A 22207-nucleotide genomic window follows, 5' to 3' on the forward strand; every position below is an offset into this window, starting at 1 on the left:
CGAATCTTTAGAAGTTCATTTTTCTAATGAAATGTGGACTAACCATTTTCAAAATTAAAATGGAAAAATATGAATGGCAGGCTTAGTTTACACAGAGTTAAAAGCTGGTGAAGATATGGACCTATTTCTTTTTGGAATCTATCCAATCACTTTTTTTACTACTCTTCTCACAAAACAAATAGAATATCCATGTAATATATCCCATTGCAGAATGGAATTGTTGATAAGACCATGTTAAGAAGTAGGGAAATGATTAAACATTACAATATTTATCTAATTACTAATCCCACTACTGAAAAGATGCCAAAGAAATAATAGTATATAGACTGTGGGAGTTAATTGCTTGATCCAGCGTTTTAAGTAATATTATTCAGACTTGAGAATGGGCACAATTGCCTAATGACCACTTCCTTCCCTAGTTGAGTATATCCTTAAACTATTATCATCAGTCACTCACAGGAAGTTTGGTTGTTTTTTGGGTGGTTGTTTTTTCCCCCCATAAAACTAGAAACAATCGAGTATAAATAAGATATAAAAACCAAAGACAATAAAATCCCAAGTTAGAAGGAATTATCACATTTTCCAAGATCTTCAAGTCTACATATAAATGCTCTAAAAGTGAAAACTCTAGTGTTAGAATTCTCCTTAATATCTAAACCTGCCAGATAACCATCTACTCCTAAAGGAAATTAGAAAAATTAGGGGAAAAAATTAGAAAAGGAAATTTAAAAAATTTCTTTGAAAAAAGTTTTTAAAACTTGATTAACTTTTTTCTTCAACCACAAAAAAATAGTATTTTGGATTCGCCTAGCTGAGATCCTGAACTTAAAAGACTGAAGATAATTTTAAAGAATAGAAACTACAATCTGTGACACCTCTAAAATCAGTCAAAAATATTAAAACTTTAATACTTTAAACTTTAAACTTTAAACATCTTAGGAAATTCCAGGTCCTTCAGAGAGAGAGAGAGAGAGAGAGAGAATGGAAAACACCATGAAAACTTAAAAATAAGAATAATCTGATACAGTGTAAGATTAGGGATAGGCAATACCAAGAGAAGATCTCACAGACACAGAAACACACATACACACACACACACACACACACACACACACACACACACACACAAGCATACACATACCATTATGCTGAAAAGCATCCTGATCTAGGTCAAAAAAATGAAGACAGATGAAAATGGGTCAATAGATACATATTATATTATTGCTATCATATCTTTTTCTCACTTCCAATTTCCTAATAATAAACAAATTCTATGAGTGGAGTCATACCAGATTTTTTTAAGCCTAAAATTTTAAGTAGAAATAAGTTTAAGGGATACCAAAATGCTCCTGGAAACAGACTAACCTCTCTAGCATTTCCTCAATAACATTTTCTATACCCAAGAGTTCAAAATTATAAGAAGAAAATAACGAAATAAAATTATGATTTATTACTGTGTGGCAATACAAATTATTTTCAATAAAGTTTAAATGATATAATTTTCAAATGCCAAATTTTAAGTTTCCTGGATTTTTTGGGGGGTTTATAACTAAGGATGTTCAAAATGATCAGAACATTCTATGTATGGAAAATTACTTTGAAACAAAAACAAAGAAGCATACTCATCTTTAACTTAACCAATGGGCTTACAAGAAGATAAAAAAGTTTTTATATTAAACTGAAGTTATTTTTTAGATATAGTTAAAACAAACTGCTTCACATATGCTTCAAAGCCTGGATCTCAGCAAAAGTCAGAAAACTGAATTGAGACTTTACAGATAAAGGTATTGAGATTTTTTTTCCAAAACAAAGAAATACTATTTTATAAGTATTCCATTAGAATTAAAAAAAAAGAGGTAATAAGATTTTCAAAACTTGTTGACCTAACTTGAACAAAGATCTAATTGGAATAAACCAGTCTATCCTTTTTTTCTTCTAAAGTACATTTTAAAATTTTATTCCATTGTTAGTAAATTTTATAATGAAATTAAATTATCACTAAGTATTTTCAAAAGTCATTTAAGGATTGAATAAAATGATCATTACTAGTCATTACATCAAACTATGTCTGATTTTTCTGAGCATCTTTTAGAATAAGCCATGCACTATGTCATGGCTTTTGCACAGACTTGTTGCTGCCAATATTTTGTTTGGACTATGGTAAAACTTATCTGACAAACAGTAATTAAGATGAAATCTGTTAAATAATGCAAAAATAATGAAAACAGATCATAAGTTAGGAGTGCTCTATGAAAAATATCAATATCCAAAACCAAATCTGTACCACTGGCAACAAGGAATTTTTGACCACCTCTTAAAAATATGTATTAATAGACAATAAATTTATATGTCTATGTAAAATCTTCCTAACATTTAAGATATGCATGTTTTATTAACAAAACTATTTCCAAAATTATTAAATGCTTAAAAGTAAACAGAATCTCATTTTTTGAACTATCTCTATAACATCCCATTCCATGCAAAAATATACTTTCACTTTCTAGTAGTTATTCACAACTGATATCTCTTGTGGCTATTAACTGGGGAAACATGGTGAACCAAAAAAACTCAGGTTTTGGAATAAAAAGACCTGTGTTCAAATCCTACCTCTGCCAATTATCATCTGTGTGATCCTGGGCAAGTCCTCAGTTTCAATAGCCCATAAAATAAGGAATTGGAGCTAGATGAGTTTTAAAGTCACTTTCTAATTCTAAATCTATGATACTGTAATTAATCTGTTGAAAAATATTTTGTAAAAGAAGCATTTAAATATATAAAATATTTAGGTAATATATATGACCTATAATTTATATACTAGTAGAATCATGAATAATAAAATAAATTTCTTCAAATGTATCAGAAGGATTTGGAGAATTTAAATCTTTCTTATGGTGATGATTGCTTCTTGCTATTAGTGTTTTAATTGGTAGATTATCATAAAATAATGCTGTAAGTAATGAAAGTAACAGATATGTATAGCACTTTTTAAAGTTTATTAAGCACATTATGTTTAAATAAACTTCATGTTTAGATATAACTCCAGATAACCTGTTAAAATAGATGATATTATTAAAAGAGAAAAGTCAGGCCAAAAGAGGGTAAATGACTTGTTCCTGGTCAAAAAACCAATATAAGAAGTTGAATCTAAACCCAACTCTTTCTATTCAAGGTAAAATTCTAGGGCTGAAGTCAGCAAACTTTTTCCTATAAAAAGTCAGATAATAAATCATCTTAGACTTTGCAGGCCAACAGACAAAATCAAGGACATGAAGTTACATGACAGGAAAACACATTTCCACAAATTTTTATCAACACTATGAAAAATATGATAATATCAAGTGTAATTTTTTGTAATTCCTCTACTAATGAAAAGAATATTACTCTTTTTGACAGGAACAACATTTCACTTAATTAAGGTTGAATGGTATTCCCTAACATCAAAATGAATTGCAATTATTCATCTGTTAATGCTAATGAGTAATAAGATTTTTACCAATTTTATCTTTGAAAATGTTTATTCACACAGATACTGGCAAATACTGATATCAATGCACAAGCATGATTTTAATTAAGCATATACATCCCTTAGAAGACATCTACAGAATTCTACTAGATTTTTTTCTTGATATTTGTCTTTTGGCATATTATTACATTAAAGATAATCACTTCCAGAAACTCCTCAATAGCACAGTTAAATGAATCTTTAAATAAGGACAATTCTTTTTCATTTACAGAAGTATTCAAAAAATGCTTCTGGAACTTTAATTTGAGCTTAAAAAAGATACCCACTGCAAAATTTGTAAGGAAATGGAGCTATTGCTTCTTGTTTTAACTTTTGACAGCTCAAGAAATATACAAAGCAGCTGGATATTAGTTATGATTCAAATGTTAGTTCTGATCAATTTACTAAAGTACAAATTTTCCATAAAAGTGCTGTTTTTGTCCTATAATTTTAGGTTAAATTCATTAAGAAATAACATCAAGTACAGAAGAAAAGCTAATCTCTAAACTCATTCACTGACCAAGATTCTTTCTGTTGCCTTATTTTCCAAGGAATCCTGAACAGTCTTGAGATACAGATAGGGGACAAACTCACTATAAGGCAGTTGTTTTGTTCTACCAAATCAAATGTCTTTCATTCAACAAACAATACACACAATCAGATTTTATATTCTTTTTATCTTTCAATTACTTGTGAAATGGCAAAGATTTGGTATATAATTGAATATTGCTTAGTGAAAGACTTTTCTGCTCATATTTATGTCAAGAATGCCCTTGATTTGAATACAGATGCCTCTGGTAAAGGTTTTGTATAGGTGAAAGAGCAGACTTATGGGTAAGCTGATGTGCTCTTAAGCCAGAGCATTCAAATCTGGGCACTGCTACAAACTTTTGTGACCTTGGCAAGTCACTTAACCCCACTGTGCCTCAGTTTCTTAAGTTATGTACCTGGATTAAAAAAAGTCATAATATATATAAACCAGCAAAGCTACTTTTTGAGGCATTATCATGGAAAGGTACTTAAAACTGTATTTCCATTGCAATGAAAATTGCCTTTTCAATTACAATGATTATGTTTTTCATACTCTTAAGAAAATAAGTACATATCCCAATAGTATGAGGAAAAAAATCCAAAGTCAAAACAAAAATATGACTATTGTTAATGCACCATCAGAATAGCAAACAAACAAATTATGAGTACTATTTGAAACTACCCTAAGAAATACTAACAAGCTTCAACTTTGAATTTCAATATGGATAAGTATCAATATTTCTGAGAAAAGAGCTCACACACCTCAAGCCCAACTAAATGCTATTTTTATACGGAATATGCAGGAACATATAAGGTTAGCCATTTTCTAGAACCAGTTATATAAATAGCGATTTGAACTTCACCAAATAAAAATAGCCATAATTTAATTAACCACCTATTACTATTTCTAGAATCATAAGTTTCAAGAACAAAGCATATTTATGAAAAAAAATGGAAGTAAGCACTAATAGCTAAGCCATGTCCTTACACCTGACCAAAGATTTTGACAGCAAAGAAGTTACAGCAAAGCAAAATCTTAAGAAGAAATTTCACAAAACTCAATCATCTAAGAAGTTCACAATCATTCAGAGACTATTTCATTACAAAATAACAGAAAACTAAATCATAATTAGTTTTTCCTTATCAAATCAGCTTCTTAATACCATAAATGGTATGAAGCAGATTTGCCCAATGGCTCCAATTATAACCAGGTCTTCATATAACATAATGCCTAGAAATTGTTCTAAGAAAAAAATCTGTTTATTTACCATCTTCTTTTATTTTAATTAAATGTAAATTCTATCCTCTAATCTTAATTGAAGAAAGAAAAATTTAAACTATGTATAATATGAATATAAAGTAATAAACTATTTGTTTCTTTCAATATTTAATAAAACGTATAGTCAAATTTCCAAAGTGGTATTTTTCTTCAAAGTAGTCATGGGGGGACAGTGCAATGCAATAGAAGCAAAGTGGGACTAAACCCTTGTATTAACAGTACTATCATTGCTCAAAATATTTTTGGAACTCTTCTTTTGGAAATGCCTTCAGCGCCAGTTTATGAGTCACACAAGAAAAATCAGTCCCAGGTCCTGTCTTCCTGTCTCTGTCTAAATGTGTCTAGGCATAAAACTACACTACATAGAAAAACAAACCAATTTAAGATCTGGCATTTAAATCAGTGAACCAGCTGATTTAAGTAAAAGTACCTACCCTGTCACCTATTTTACTGATTCAAAAAGCTAGAAAACAATAGTATCTATCTTTGCTGCCTACAACTAAGCCCCCCCTCCCTACTTTTCTATTACATAGCTAGATTCTTTTTAGATAAAGCTGTGAATATATACACCTTCTGAAGATATTTAGAAAATAAATCTTTTTCTATAAGAAAGCAAGAAAGCTAGATATATTAAAAAATATTTCCTTTTTAAATATACAAACTGTGCTTCAAGATTGACTTTGTCAATTTCTATTTTTGCTTTTAGAAAATATCCCTGCAATAGAGACCACCTTGTACTGAGACCAATAATAGCACAGCATTTTAGGTGATGTGATACTTTTGTTTGGATTAACATCTCTGTGGCAGCACAGCAACTCAAGAATTGCATTCCCTCTCCAGGACTCACTCAACTTTAGTTCAGTTAATGATATGCATTTGTCTACTACAGCATTTCCTAAACTAATTAAATCTCAGAACATTTGTGGGGCTAGAATGTAATGGCAATGTAAACCATAAAAAAAATCTGGGCCATCTTGGGATATGAAATGCTCTTAAGATTGAGGGTCAGGAAAATTTGTGCATAAAACAAAGGAAAAACAAGGCTATTTTCATACTCCCAAAACTGATATACATATTTGTTATCTGATACATATTTGATACAGACATAATTTTTGTTATTATTTTATAGGGAAAAAAATGGTAAAACATTCCCAAGAGAGAATTTTTCTAATGGAATCCCTAGTCACATTAAATGACACACCAAATATATACAGTACAAAGTTTGAGGCATGCTAGTTTATAAATTACACTTGATAATTTAGATGAAAATATAATTTTGATTGTAGCAAACTATGTTTAATGTTTTATAACTTTAACTTTGTCCTTTTTTCCCCTAGTCATACTCACAATGAAATAAAGGCTGGTTCACTTTAGGAAAACTGGTTCTCAAGCAAGCATTTTTACTCTTAAAGCAAAGTTGGCTCTTCTTGGTATATAGCAGACAAGGCTAATGAGTATGTTGGAGTATCCCAAAATGGTTTCAGGAGTAAACATAGTCAAAGTGGAACAGAAGTATAGAAAATTAAAAAAAAAAAAAAAAAAAAAAAAAAAAAAAACAACTACTGAAGGAAAGACAGACTGAAGTCTCATCAAAGGAAATTGCAGGATTGCTCCAGAAACACAAAAGAGCTGGGAATAAAGTTCAGGTATTACTGGTGCCAGCAACTCTCACCCTTTTTCCATTGTGAGAGACCTAAAATGATTAGCCAAATGTTTTATGTGGGATCTCTTCAAATGGGATCATTTCCACTAAGAAATGCTGACTCATAATTTATTTTACTATAAAGACTGACATTTTCAAACAACTGTGCATTTTTTGGATTTTAAAAAACTGTGCTATCTTTGTACTAGTCACTTCTTGGAATTTTCCTTCCTTCTCACCATTTCTACTTATTCCTATCTTATTTTTCTGTGTTGGATTCTCCAATTCACTAAAATCAGCTCTCACTGAGGGATGTCATTGTTAGTGTAGAACTGTTTTCTTAGTGAGATTCAGTTTTGTTTTTTGTTTCAAAGTAACAAACTCCTTCATATTTATTACTTATAGTGCTCCTGTGGTTTCCTGTGTTATAAAGTATTACTGATTTAATCCATATGTAGTTGGAGATGAATATTGCCTATGAATATGAAGACCAAACATCTCACTTACTGTCCCAGGCATATGACTTTTCTCATTCTTGCCATTCTGCGGGCTGTTATTTTTCAGCTTCTTTTTCTTTTTTGTTGTTTCTTTATGTTCCTTTTGTTTGTTTTGAACTTCAATAAGGACAGAAATAAAGCTGTTTTTCACTTCCTTTTCAAACTCTAGCTCATCTCGAAGAGCTAACTGCTGAACCAACTCTTCAGAGTAATCTTTGATAGCAGTCTCAATTTCTTCTAGTAGTTCATTTAATTCACTCACTGAGAGCCTTTTTACCCCTGTAACCAACCACAAAGTAGAGTATATTAAGAAAAAATAATTTCTAAAAGAAAAGACAGTTTTTTATGCCAAAGAACAAATGTGATTACCAACAATTAAAATAACTATTCTTTTTTTTGGGGGGGAAAGAGACTCTTGCTTAAATTTCTGGTTAGCAGTCTTGAGTAAAGGCCAAGTAGCTTGTCAGATGAGTAAACAGATACATATGAAAAAATTAGTTACAAGTCTAAGCCAATTTTTTCCATCCCTGGTAGCTCAGCTAGGAAGTACAAAAAGAAAAGGAAAAAGCTGAGGAAAATACCTGCTGACAAAAAACCACAAGCAATTTAGCAGAAGTCAGTTTTAGGAGAATACACATTAATAAATTACAGGTACCCAGAAGTTCTCAATTTCCCAGGAATGTTTTGTTTGTTTGTTTGTTTGTTTGTTTTGCTGAGGCAATTAGGATTAAATGACTTGTCCAGGGTAACACAACTAGGAAGTATTAAGTATCTGAGGCCAAATTTGAACTCAAGTCCTCCTGACTTCAGGGGTGGTACTCTATCTGCGCCACTTATTGCCCCTCAGGAATATTTTTTTTTAAAGGATGGAAGAATAAAAGAAATCACTCAAACTCCTATATGAATGAAACACAATTATAAGCTTTTTCTCTGAATTTTCATCTGAATGAAATTTCATCTGAATGAAATTTCATCTGAAATTTCATCTAAATTTTTCATCTGAATATTAGAGTCACATCCAGGAAAAATAATCTCACTACTCAGCATGATATTAAAATATTCCAAAGAAAATTATCCATGAAATTTTTTAGTTCTTTATTCCTCGACATATACCTCTGTCCATAAACCAAGAAGACAGTTAAGCTTTTCAACACTGTCTACTCCATTTGAAAGGTGAGACATACAGAAATCATTAGTTGAGGTTCTAGGTAACCAGCAGCTAAATAATCACAAGCTGGTTATACATGTCTAGAAACTATTCAGAGTAATAAGTTATTAAATTGTATTATGTAATTATTCTATGTATTCTAGTCCCAACTATGATGATTCTAAAATATCCCAGGAGAAAAGACAGAGAAGCCACTTTTAAAAGATAAAAGAGATGATAGATCAAATCTAAACTATGTGATAGGGAAAAACAAGTTTAAAGATATAAATTTAAGTAAGGTTTCTTACTCTCCTCATAACTGCTTGTACTAGATCTCTTAAGAGTTTGAATTTCCTGGGAAAGCATGGAGAGACGATCTGACTGTGTTGGAGTTTCATCATCTTCTGGATCAGGTGATTCTTGCATCATTTCTTCTATTTCCTCAATAACCTTCCCAAAAAAAGATGTTTATAATAATAAAGTTTTTTGTTTTGATTATATTAGCTAAATCAATTATTAATATTAATTATTTTAAATTTGTTATTATTAAATTTATTTTACTAAAAGATGCATTATTAACCACAAAGTAACAAAAAATTCCTATAACATGCTTAAAGAGACATTAAAATATAATTATAGTAAACTGTTATCCAACGTGGTAACTAACAGAGAATGTTAAAATTAATCACATATTCTGATTGAGAATACAAAACATATATGAAACTCAAAAATATAAGACACAAAACCATCATCCAAGGAAAACTGATCAAAAGATATGAGGAAAAACAGCTCTCAAAATAACAGTATGTAATAACTGTATGACCTTGGCAAGTCCCTAACTCTGGGCAGTCACAGTGCTTCAAGTAGTTCTCAAGCACTACAAGTGGCTGGCAGAGCAGATATACTGGTAGCAGGTATTTCCTCACTGGGAGTTGCTGGTACCAATGAATCATAGGTCTAATTGCCCTCACTCAAATCATTAAGAATTGAAAAAAATCAAAATAACTCCGAGATTTCCCCTCACATCTAGTTATGAAGCCCTTTAAAAAAGTTTACAAAGTACTATATGTATGTTACCTCACTTGATTCTCCTCACAACTCTGTTAGGCCCATTTTACAGAAGAAGAAACTACAGAAGAAAGAAGCAGTAACTTGGCCAGAGATGAAGAGCTAGCGTGAATTAACTAGGATTTGAACTCAGGTTTTCCTTACTCCAAATCTCTCTCTCTATCCACTATGTTACATAGCTGACTTTGTTTTGATAAAGATGACAAAAGACAGAAATAGTTTAGGTTGGAGGGACTGTGAAAATCTATGTACACTAAAGCATTACTTCTAAAGATGTGGATTGGCCCAATTATTATGAAAAGAATTTTGGAATTATTCTTTAGTGACAAAGTAACAAAAATATCTATACCCAGAGATCCTGTCACATACCACAATGAAGTAAGATAGAATGATCATATATATACTAAAATATTCATAGCAGCATTTTTTGTGGTAACAAAAAACTGGAAACTAAATAGATGCCCACTAAATGGAGAAAAGTTAAACAAATTGTGGTTCCTGAATGTAACACAATACTATTGCATAAGAGTAATGAATGTATGAGGAATTCAGAGCAGCATGAGAACAATTAAATGAACTGATGAAGAACAAATTGAACAGAAGCAGGAACAATAACTACAACGATATAAATAGAGAACAACCTAAAAAGAATGAAGCTGAATGCTGTGTAATTCTAATGAACAAGCCTAGTCCCAGGAAAGAGATGAAAAAAAAAATGCAATTCCATCCTCTCTTGCATAAGTGGGCACCTATGGTTTTGGAATACTATATACTATTTGGTTACATATTGCTGAACTGCTTTTTGTTTCTCTTTTATTTTTTATTAAATGCTCTGAATAAAAAGGAGAGAGATATATGTAGAAATAAAATAAAAACATAAATTGTTTTTATCAAAAATAGAGAAAAACTATATATGCTATTAATGGATTACCAATTTTCAAAGAATTAGAATACAACCAGATGCACTTAACACCAAAATTAAGCTAAATATAACTTAATCTTTCCATGACAAGTCAAAAAAACACTTTGAAAAAGCCTGTGGGTCAAAACTAAGTATTGGCATATATATGCTAAGCTGACAAATAAAGTTATGGTAAGAAAAAAAATTCAAGAACATAGAAAACTTATAGCATTCTATTGATCCTATCCCTAACCCTAACATTTAATATTCATCAATAAATTCTTAGGACAACTCTAAAATTTTTAGAGCTAGAAGTGAACTTAGAGACCATCTGGCTTAACCCATCGTTTTGCCAAAGGAAATATCTATGGCTAGTCATTCAAATAAAACAAATAAAAGTTTTGCAGATAATATAAAAGCCAAAAAAAATTTTCAAATAAAACATGACAGATTATCTCTTTACCAGTAAAAAAAAATTACATCATTATATATAAAATGTGAAAAACATGAGGACTCAAGAAATTTATTTCAGCAGAAACACTAAAACAAGATTGGGAATCATTGTCTGCAAGGCTTACAAGCAGATTTATAGGTCATAACAGAACACAAACTTTGAAAGCAAGTATTTGCTATTATATTTTAAAATAAGCATAATGCTCCCAACATGATCACTTCTGCTCAAACTCTTACTACAATATTTTTATCTTGCAGACTACCACTGAGGCTAGATTAAGAACTTAGAAAAGTATCAAAGTAGAGCCACAAAAGTCATACAGATGTTAGAAGATAATATTGTGTGAAAAGACTATTAAAGGAATTATAAAAGGATGAGGGAGGGGGGGAATGCAGTTGAGAGGAAAAGAAGAAATTATGGGAAGATTTAATATTCTCTAAGTTTATGAAGATTAAAATATAAAATAATATCTTCTACCTCCATTAGGAGGCAAAATAGAAATAATTCAATTCAAAACAAAAGGAATTACATTAATTATACAAAAGAATTTTGCTATAATAAACACTCTTAAATATTCTTACACATTGCTTTGAAAGGATGTGGAAAGCTGTTCTAAAAATCTTAAAATTAAGGTAGATTGTGAGATGGTTTAAATTTTATTTGTTAAAAATGTATTTTGCCAAAAAAGACTACAAAACTTTAGGTCATTTTTAGCTCTATAATCCTATAATGATTTTCCAGAAAGTCTTTTAGGTAAGACTGGATTTTTTTTATCAATTGTTCTGTTTTTATTATTCACTTTCTTTCCAAATGCAGAACTACATCTTTTATCAGTGTGTGTAAGGATAACCTAGACGAAGAAAAGGAAGTAATTACTGTACTTCCTATGTTTCTCTCATCTGTATTTCCTAATCTTTGTCATAGTCATTCCCTCAATGACCTCTGCTATTTGGCCTAACATGCAGAATAACAGAATTTATGTAATTAATAACCATGGCAAATATGGGTTCAGGAAAAAGTCTTTGCATTATATTCTGATGCACAACAGAGGTGGGAAGAATATGTAAAAAATGAAAAACTACATCAACTGGATCAAAATGCAAACAAGATTGGTACTCTATAACATTCCAAAGAAAATATTCACTTCTTTCAAAAGTACTGAGTATATATTTCTGATTCATGCTGATAAATTTTATCCAAGGTTTAATCAAATTGAATATTCATATTAAAGCTCATTGTTTTTTAATCTATCTTTCAGTAAAACTAAGTAGCACTTCAATCTAGATTTCTATTGTCAGTGCCATGTATGTTATAAAATTATGCCTTTAATTTGAAAGAATCAACATAGTACATATTGTCCTAATTCTAGCTTGGGAAATGAGTCCATTTAAAAATAAATGAAAATAATTGAAGTCTAACAACTTTTGAATCTCCTAAAGAATTCACTGAAAATTATTTTCACTTTACTTTGACTTTTATTGAGAAATATTTTCTTCATACCTGATCTGCTGTGAAAAGGGGTTCATCATTGATGCAGGAAACTATAATCGAATGCATATCCAGTTGTTCCCTCAACTCCTCATCATCCGAGGTATCAAGAATCAAATTGTCATTTATCTAAAAATAAAAACACAAAATAAAAAGGTATTATGATTTTTAAAAATCCTGTGGGGAAGAATTAGAAGAATGAGTCAAGAAGAAAAGCATTTTCCTTGATATTCTTTATTCAAAGGCAGTGACACCAGGAAATAAAGCTGAACTGATTCAAAGGGAGCTTTAGTCTATATGTTGTTTCTGTACTTCAATATAAAGGAAACACATATTAAAATTGTTGATTTGAACTCCAAAAAGAAATAAGACAAAGAACTGATTACTAATAATGGAGGAAAAGAAATATGCTGTGACTAATACAATAATGAAAGAAGAATTCAAGTATAGTTATTTTGTGGAGGAAGTGTGGAGAAAGAATGGAACGAGATACTTGTAAACTCAAATCACTATACAAATAATAATTCAAGGAAAATAAATTCAATAAGCCAAGACTATATGTCCTCTATCTTCTTGTTTTGGGGCTCACTCAATCTCTCTGAATGATCCTTTTTTCTCTCAAGAAGTCAACAAGATTTAAACAATGAACATTACTGAAATTAACAACAGTATTTATCATTTATCCTCTAAAACAGCATCAAACACATACACTATCCACAATTCTTCCAGTGCAGCTAGAACTAGATTAAAGCACAATTGAAAGATAATTAACAACATAAACTAAAGTGCAATAAAACAAAGATAACATAATATTCCTTTCCCCCTCCTTCATTCCACTTTCCAAATTCTTATTTTACTAAATGTATGAATTAAAAATTTCCAAAACCAACTAAAGTTGGCTTACACCCAATTCTAGTATAAAGGAGTCAGCTAACTACCATTCTCTCTCTATTCTCCCCTAGCTTGACTTTTTTTTGTTCTATGCCAGTCTTATTCATGAACATTTCTTGCACGTAGGGTTCTCATGGCTGAGTTTATTTTATGATGAATCTGTAAGTTCTCATTCAGAAGTGTAAAGAAAATACCAAAATCTGCTCTAGAAAGGAATATAAAACCTAAATCAGCCCCAGAATTTAGTCTGGCCTTAAAAGCAATAATCAAAATAAAGATATCTATTTGACAGTTATAAATAAGCTGCATTTAACCAAGCCAAATATTATTTGTATCATATGTTGCTACTGTTGTTCACCTATGTCCACCTAACCCTTGTATCTTACCCATTTTTTCTCCTTTATTGGCATTAAGGAAAGGAAGATCACAGCACAGGACATGCTAGTCAAAATGCTTTACAAGCAGTGTATCAGCATAAATGTTTTCTTTAAAAACATTTTTATTACTTAAAGGTGCCAAAATTTCCTAAATGTTATAACACCAACAAACAAAATCATTTCCATTATGACCAGAACATCAGAAATAATGATCCCATTTCACATATCTATGAGTAAATTGGTTCCCTCCCTTAATTCCACTCCAATTTCTAGAATTCTTTCCAATCTTTACAAGGTAACCTTGGTTGTTATGGGTATCATTATTCAGCATAAATGTTCCTTTATAATTACCAAACATTTCCATTATCAAATCCTGTGCCAGAGATATAGACAGAACTGGTAGTACTATTTCCCTAAATGAAATTTAAGAGCCACCAAACAGAAAAAAAAAAAAAAAATACCCTCATGTAAATGCCTGGAATGTACCAGTTGCTTGCTCTACAAACAACCCATCATTTTTATAATACACCATCTTGAATTTTAGTTATGTAAAAACTGAAACCGAAATTCAATATGCCTTGGCTTTTCTGAATGACTTTTCTTACTTTAGAAAATCAAATGTCCTTCAATGGCAGGGATTCAAATTATATATTTTTCTTTCCCATAAATGTTATAACCTTAAAGGTTGGCAGAAGTCAATGTTGTAGCTTTTTTAAAAAATTAATTAATATGGCTGATTTTAACAATAACAGTTACCTAGATATGCTAATGGCAATTAAAATTCCTCAGGCAACTAAATTATTTGGCTGAATTAGACTAGGACAGAGAGAGATTATAGGAATTGAAGAGCTTAAGGATCAAAGAGACAAGGTTATTCAAAGCAAGTTGAGGTTGGAGTGAATAAAGAGTTTATGAGCCAGTTATTAAACTTACTAGGGGGTGGGGAAGAAGGATAAATGACTTAGATCTCTGAGGATGACAGAAAGAAGGATCTGGACAAGATGGAATCAATTTTAAAGAAGCCCATGTAGTTGTTGAATGATGAAGACAAAGAAAGGGCAAAAAAAAGACAAGAAATATGTCAACTATTCCTCCTAGCCCTCTCTGTCTGAGTTTGTTGTTCGGTCATTTTCAGTTTTAACTGAAAACTGAAGTTTCAGTAACTCTTTGTAACCCCTTTTGGATTTTCTTGGCAAACACATTGGACTGACTTATCATTTCTTTCTCCAGTTCATTTTACAGATGAGGAAACTGAGGCAAAAAAAGTTGAGTAACCTGTCCAGAGTCACACAATTAATTTCTGAGGCAAAATTTGGATTCAGGTCATCCTGATTCCATGCCTAATATTCTAACCACCGTGTACCTCATAATAGCCAGCTTTAAGTAGACTAGCAAAACATGATAACCTGAGGAAAAAAGGCAAGTTTCAGGGAGTGTATATATGTATGAACACCTATATATGTATATGTATAAATATACATACATTTGCATAAATGCATATGAATTATCTGTATTTATCTATAATTATTATCTGTATCTGTAATATCTATGTTATCTGTAATAAAGTTGAGACAGTTAAATCCATGGAACTTTATGAGCACAAAGAGAGAAGAAAAGGAGGTCTAAGACAGAACCTTGGCAAACATGAATGACAAGCCAGCAAAGAAGCCTGAAGAGCAATAAACTATTAGAAGACTCAATGGAGAGAAGGTTCCTTAAAGACCAGAGAAGAGCGAGGCAGCTAGGTGGCGCAGTGGTTAGAGCACCAGTCCTGAAGTCAGGAGGACCTGAGTTAAAATGCAGTCTCAGACACTTAACCCTTCCTAGCTGTGTGACCCCTGGGCAAGTCACTTAACCCCAATTGCCTCAGTGGGAAAAAAAAAAAAAAAACCACAGAAGAGGAAGTATGAAAAAGGTGGTCAACAGTACCATTGCAGCACAAAGATCAAAAAGGATGAAGACTGAGAATAGATCTTTAGATTTGGCAATTAAGAGATCATTGGTAAATTTGGAGGGAGCAGTTTCAATTGAATGATAAAGTCAGAAGAAAGACTGCAGAGTCAAGAAGTGAGTATAAACAGTTTTTAAGAAGTTTGTTAAGAAATGGAGAAGAGATGTAAGATGAGAGTTTGAGGGAATGGCAGAGTTTTACTAAGGTTTTAGAGTTTTGTTATTTTCTTTAAGTAATGAAGAAGATTTTATCATGTTTGAAGCCAGTAGAGAAGAAATGGAGAGAGATAAGAGTGTGTGTGTGAGAGAGAGAGAAAGACAGACAGAGACTGAGAAACTTAGAAACTGAGCTTACAATCTGATGGTGAGGATGGGAGTGGTTGGGATCAAAGGCACAAATCAAGATGTTAGCCTTGGAGAATACAGAAGGACCCTCTCTTTGTCAGACTGGAAGAGAACAACAAGTTATCAAGGAATTTTGAGATGAAGAGAAGGAGAAAAGTAGAAGCTCATGTTTAATGGCCTCAATATTCTTATTAAAGAGATGAGGTGCCCAGTTAAGAAAGGGAGTAAGAGGTGTGAGAAACTTTAAAATTGTTTCTGTGAGGAGTGAAAGAGATAATCAATTAGGGAGAAATACAAGGACTAGCTTGCTGTACCCGAGAACCCAGCCCAGACTGAATAATATGAATTTATAAACACACCCTTATTACTCTTATGAGATTTCTTACACAATTACATTTGGTGGATTATAAACAAGAGTAGAGGTCTCATTCAGTTTGCCAAAAGTTAAGTGCCAACAGTACAGAAGGGCAAGGAATTCAAAAATAGAATAAAGAATTGAAATGGCAAAATACTGGGTTGAGATTAGAGAAGGAGGAAAGTGAATTTATGCCAAGGAATGAATGTCCCATAAAGGGGCCTTTGGGGGGGGGGGGGGGGGGGGGGGGGGGGGGGGAGGGGGAGAGAGGAAGAGTTATTAGGGGTGGAAGAAAGAGAAAATAAGCATTTATATATCATCTACTTTGTTTCAGATACTTTGCTAAGTGCTTTCTTTACAAATACTATCTCATTTGATCCACATGATTGGTTTGCACAACAAATGCTGTTATTCTTCCCATTTTACAGTTGAAAAAACTGAGGCAAATAGATTAAGTAACTTGCTCAGTTACTTAGTATCTGATGCTGGATTTTAACTCAGGTCCCATCGACTCCAAGCCTCATCCACTATAATACTGTATATAATACTGTAATACTGCCAAGGAGCAGTTAATAAAGATACAGCAGGATAGAGCCAAGGAAATAACTCTCTTTTCTAGGAGATGGATGGAGATAGACACACTACAACTTATGTAGAGATTCAAGCAGGCAAATTAGGCAAATTAGTGGTCATTCAGCTACCAGCCAGGGGAGTTGGTCCCAAGAAGATCCATTTCCCTATTATGAATGAATGGGGGAACTGGAAGTCTCAATGAAAATAAAGAATACATTTAGGAGGGGTCATTCAAAAGGGAAGTTGAATGACAGATGGTTATGGTCAGATAGGGAATTGACATCGTTTTTTAATTAAAGAGACAGAATTTTGTGGCTGAGGTAGAATGAAGAAGTGGGTCATAAGATTTTAAAAAACTAAGGCATCCAGGAGTTTGGCAAGTTTGAGGGAACATCTATACAAATTCCCCTAGTATGAAAACAAAAGTGGAGGAAGAGAAAAAGGTGGTGATCCAGATGCTCAACTGAAAAATGTGGGAGAATAACCTGGAGGGTCAGTATACTAAAGCCACCACAAATTAGATTTTGATTGAATAGATACTGAAGAAAGAAAGGTTGCTGAAAGTAGACTTCAAAGGATACAGTGGTACCCAAGGAGTATTCTGACTCTCCCCCCGTTTTCCCCAGGACCAGTATTATATCAGGATGTGAGAGAAGATACAGTCATTCTAACTTAAGAGGATATCTAGAGATTCAAAGTTGTCAAATAGAAAAGTGGTTGAATAAACAATAGTACAGGAATTTAATGGACTACCTTACAAAACAAAACATTAAGAGAAACATTACAAAAACTGGTAAAAGTGAAGTAAGCAGAACCATAAAAACAATATATATGAGAACAAAGTAATGTAAACAACAACAACAAAAAAAAAAACAGTAGGATGAAGTTGAATACTATATAATTATACCTGATGTTGAAGCCAAAGAAGAGACTTAGAAGTGAACTTCCCCAATTTTGCAGGTAGGAGCAAGGAAATAGGGATCTTAAATGTTGCATATGTTGGGAAACACAGTTGCTTTTGTTGGCTGATTTTTGACCTCTTTTCTTTGTGTGTCACATCTGGTGCTAGGTACTAAGGGATGAAACAATCCCTCCTATCAAAGAGTTTACATTCAAAAAGAGATGAAAATATGCACATATTTAAATATATGGAGTAAAAATAAAAGGTAATAAAGGATAGTTAGAGAAAAATGGAACTAGCAAAAAGGAGCAATAGCAAAGACTTTATATAAAAGGTAATGTTTGAATTGCATCTTGAAAGAAGATAGAAACTCTAAAACAGAGTTAAGGAAAGAGTACATTTAAGCAGTGCAAAGAAAGGGATGGAGAACAAAGGTAGATAAGGACCTGCTTCCCTACTAACATGAAGGGAGAGATTTCCTTACCTCTTTACTAGGGCCAAGGTCAATCACTAATTATATAGCACTCACTTTTATATATTGTTCTTTTTGTTGGAATTATCAGTTATTGTATATGTTGATTGTCACTCCAATCTCTCTTATATATGGCCACCAAAGTCATTTTCCTTAAACACGAATCTGATCATATAAGTTCCCTATTCAAACTACAGTGACTCCATATTGTCTCTAAACTATAAATTCCTGTTTGTATTTAAAAGCCTTTCACAACTTGACCCCCATCTGTCTTAATAACCTCATTATATGTTATTTCCTACATTCTATGATTCAAAAAAATGAGTCTTCTCCTTGTTTCTTACATCCTGGACTCTATTTCCAATCTCCATGCCTTTGCCCTGACTATCTTAATGCCTGAAATACATACCTTTCTCACCTCTAACTAACAATCACAAAAATCATAAAATTTGATATCTGGAAAGCACCTCAGCAGCCATCCATTCCAAGACAAAAGAAATCCCTGCAATAATATACATGACAATTGTCTCTATTTGAAGGTCTCCAAGAAAGGGATACAGCTGATTTTTCAGATATTCACAACAAACTGAAAATGTTTTCCTACTTTCCTCGCACTGTTCCTGATATCCCACCTCAGGATTAAACAGAGGAAATCTAATCTAATCCTTCCTCCATATTAGAAGACAACAATCATATGCTTCCCCCTAAGTCTTCTTTTCTCCAGGAAATTCAGTCCCACAAACTTTCACTAATCACCCTCTTTGTCAGAGGAATTATACTAGGCTCTAGGGATACAAAAACAAAATCAAAGTCACTGTTCTTAAGATTCTTACATTCTGGCTCAAACTTAACAATAATCACCTAATTAATAAACAGATTATATCTTTATTAGCACTCTGTACCAAACCTAAAAGTGTATTTAAGTAGTAGCTGATATTCTTACTATGTATTATCACTTAGCATATCAAAAGTGAGTTGCTTTGGCCTAGCATAAAATGCTGACCATTACTGTTTATTAACCTTTTTCTGAAATGTAACAAAAAATGGTATTTTCTAATCTATGACACACCAAATGAATGACTAGCTTATAACACTAGTCAATTAATACACTTCTTCACTGTATATCACAGATGGACAATGATCTGGGTGTAGAAACTAATAAGACGAACATAATGGTATGCATTACATTTGGGAACTCAAATATTACTTTAAATGACTCCAAGCTTCTCTTTGGAAAAATTTGTTTTTAAAACCAATGACTCTATGTGGTTAGAGTCATACACTACCATTATTTTCACAAAATTACAATTGCTAGTGACCCAAAGGTCAATTGAGAAATGCACGGTGAAGGCACAAAGATATGCTATATTGTCAATGCTATACTATAAACAAGGAACAGCATAAAAAAATCAACTAAGAGATATTGGGACAGAAATTGAAGCAGGCTGTTCAAGAAGAAAAAACAAGATATAACAAATAAACAGCCTACTTGGGGTAATGGTATCCACTTAATATCTGGAAATCAATTGGATTTATGAGAGTACATAGACAAAAAATACAAGATAAGTTGTGGTAGCTTTGGGACAAGAAGAACCAAATACTTCCAAATTCTTTAAACTTAAAGCAGAACACAATTCTGAACTGGTAGTTTAATGTGTTTCTAATTCAGCTGTGAACTATTTATATAAATCAGAAAACTAGTGCTTTGGCTTCTTAAGCCAGTTACATATCTTTAATATCAATTTTTTAAAATAAGATAATCAGAAAATAAATGAACAAATTCAGGACTTACCCCTTTTTCAGAGAGGTTCAAGGTGAGCAAATGCAAAGTTCTAGTATGGGATGACTTCCAATCTACTGGCATCACATTACCATAATTATCTGTTAATGCATTCCAAATCCTTGGGAAAAGAAAACAAATTTATTCAATGTAAGTTAAATTTCTTTAAGACTTCTCATTTTCTTAAAAATTGAATATTACAATAGAAGTATAGAATTTAGAGGTAGAAGGGAACTAAGATATTATCTGGATGAATTGTCTTATTTTATATATTAGGAAAAGTCAGAAGCAGAGAGGTCTATCTCTTATTTTGTCATAAATTCTTCCCTTATCCATAGATCTTATAGGTACATTTTCCCATGCTCCCCTGATTTACTTATGATATCTATATCTATATTTATATGTGTATTTATATATATATATATATATATATATATATACATATAAATCATAATGTATAAAAATGAAAAATGTGTTATAATGGGAATTTCATGAAATGTAATAATAGAGTTGGTAGGGTACATTTGTCAAGTATAAAAGAAGAATGTTCACTCAAATGGATTTGGAATAAAAGAATTCTAAAGAAAGATAATGTGGGAATAATATTATCACAAATTTAATTTCTTGCTAGTTCTTAGCTTCTATGTATGGCACATTCTAATAACAACAACTGACAAGATATGCCTTTAAAGCTTACAAAACATTTCTCATTACTTTAACTCATTTATTTAATCCTCACAACAGCCCTTTGAGGTAGATAGTGCAAGTATTATTATACACATCTGACAGATAAGGAAATTAAGGCTCTCAAAGAGTAAGGACTTGGCCATGGTCTCGGAGTCAGATGCAGGATTTGAACCAGGTCTCTTGATTGAGTAAAAATCCCAGGTTTGTTACCCCTATCATACTGCCACCTTATGTGCAAAGATGTATTTTTCAACTCCAATTCCAAATCTTTAAACTTTGTCACAACAATGCATAATCTTTCTGCCTCTACTAAACAGATTTGGTGTCTTCTGTAGGAACTTATTATGAATGTCAATTAAAGAGAAATATGAGGAAAAACAAATGTCCATGATAAAGGTACAAAATGCTAGGTAAAGAAAAGACTAATAGAAACTTTCATTTCCTCCAAAGAAGGTAGTCACAAACTATATAGTTTATACCTAGTGCAAGTAAAATACCTAACTTTCAACTAGCAATATAAATAGGGAAACAGCTGTATTACAAAACATTAAGAAGCAAGGGAGGGGGAAATGTCAGACAATAGCTTGGTGAGAAACACAACTAGGTAAAGTTATCCTAAAAGTACAAACATTTGCTAATTTACATAAGTAGACCATTCTGTAGTCCTCTAAATAAAGCAATTTTTGTATAAAGCATATTTGCCCCTACCTATACACTTGACTTAAGACTACATAATAAAGGCACACACAAAATAAAAGGCAAGACATAAAATGTACTGAAATACAGACATATTAACTACAGTACCACGATAATAAATAAAATTATTAAATAAAAGGTAAGGTATAAGGATAAAGTATACACGAAGACCTTTCTTCAATCTTTGCAGCAAGCAGCTTAATCAGCTCTTCATTCAACAGTTCTTTTAAAATTCTTCACATAAAGTCAAAATTGAATATGAATTTATCTAATGTGAACAAATATAAAGTTGAGAATTGCCTATGTTTAAGGATAAATTAGAAGGCAACAAACATTTTTTTTAAATGAGATACATGAAAATTTTTACAATAAACCCTTTTTACCATCAAGGACTGTGAATCTATTACACTCAAAAATCAGAGAAAACAAAGATGAGAAAGGTAACTGGATAAATCAAGGAAAAACAAAAAATCCAAGATGAAGCAGACAATTTGTGGGGGACATAATGAGAACAATTCTCAAAGTATATAAAAGCAGGGCAGATACCCAAGGACTAAAAATCACACCTTCAAATCTTATTATTACTCCCCAAAAAAAGTTTACATAGAAAACAGTAACTATCAACCCTTTTGCCTACAAAGATTTTCGTAGTTTTCCCCAATAAATTCTTT

At 31.9% G+C, this 22207-nt stretch overlaps 1 protein-coding gene across 3 annotated transcripts in view; it reads right to left on the bottom strand.

Moving 5' to 3' along the window:
* The window catches only part of FEZ2 (fasciculation and elongation protein zeta 2), a 46843-nt gene that overhangs the window by 16731 nt on the left and 7905 nt on the right, over positions 1-22207 (bottom strand). For all 3 annotated transcript variants that reach the window (XM_012539864.3, XM_023494619.2, XM_031951264.1), the window contains exons 2-5: positions 20166-20274; positions 12522-12638; positions 8907-9048; positions 7462-7730 (exon numbers count right to left, since the gene is read on the bottom strand). In XM_012539864.3, coding sequence (XP_012395318.1) covers positions 7462-7730; positions 8907-9048; positions 12522-12638; positions 20166-20274 — 637 coding nt within the window. The remainder of the gene's footprint in view (positions 1-7461; positions 7731-8906; positions 9049-12521; positions 12639-20165; positions 20275-22207) is intronic.

Source organism: Sarcophilus harrisii, chromosome 2 (assembly GCF_902635505.1).
Source record: "Sarcophilus harrisii chromosome 2, mSarHar1.11, whole genome shotgun sequence".
Classification (NCBI taxonomy): domain Eukaryota; kingdom Metazoa; phylum Chordata; class Mammalia; order Dasyuromorphia; family Dasyuridae; genus Sarcophilus; species Sarcophilus harrisii.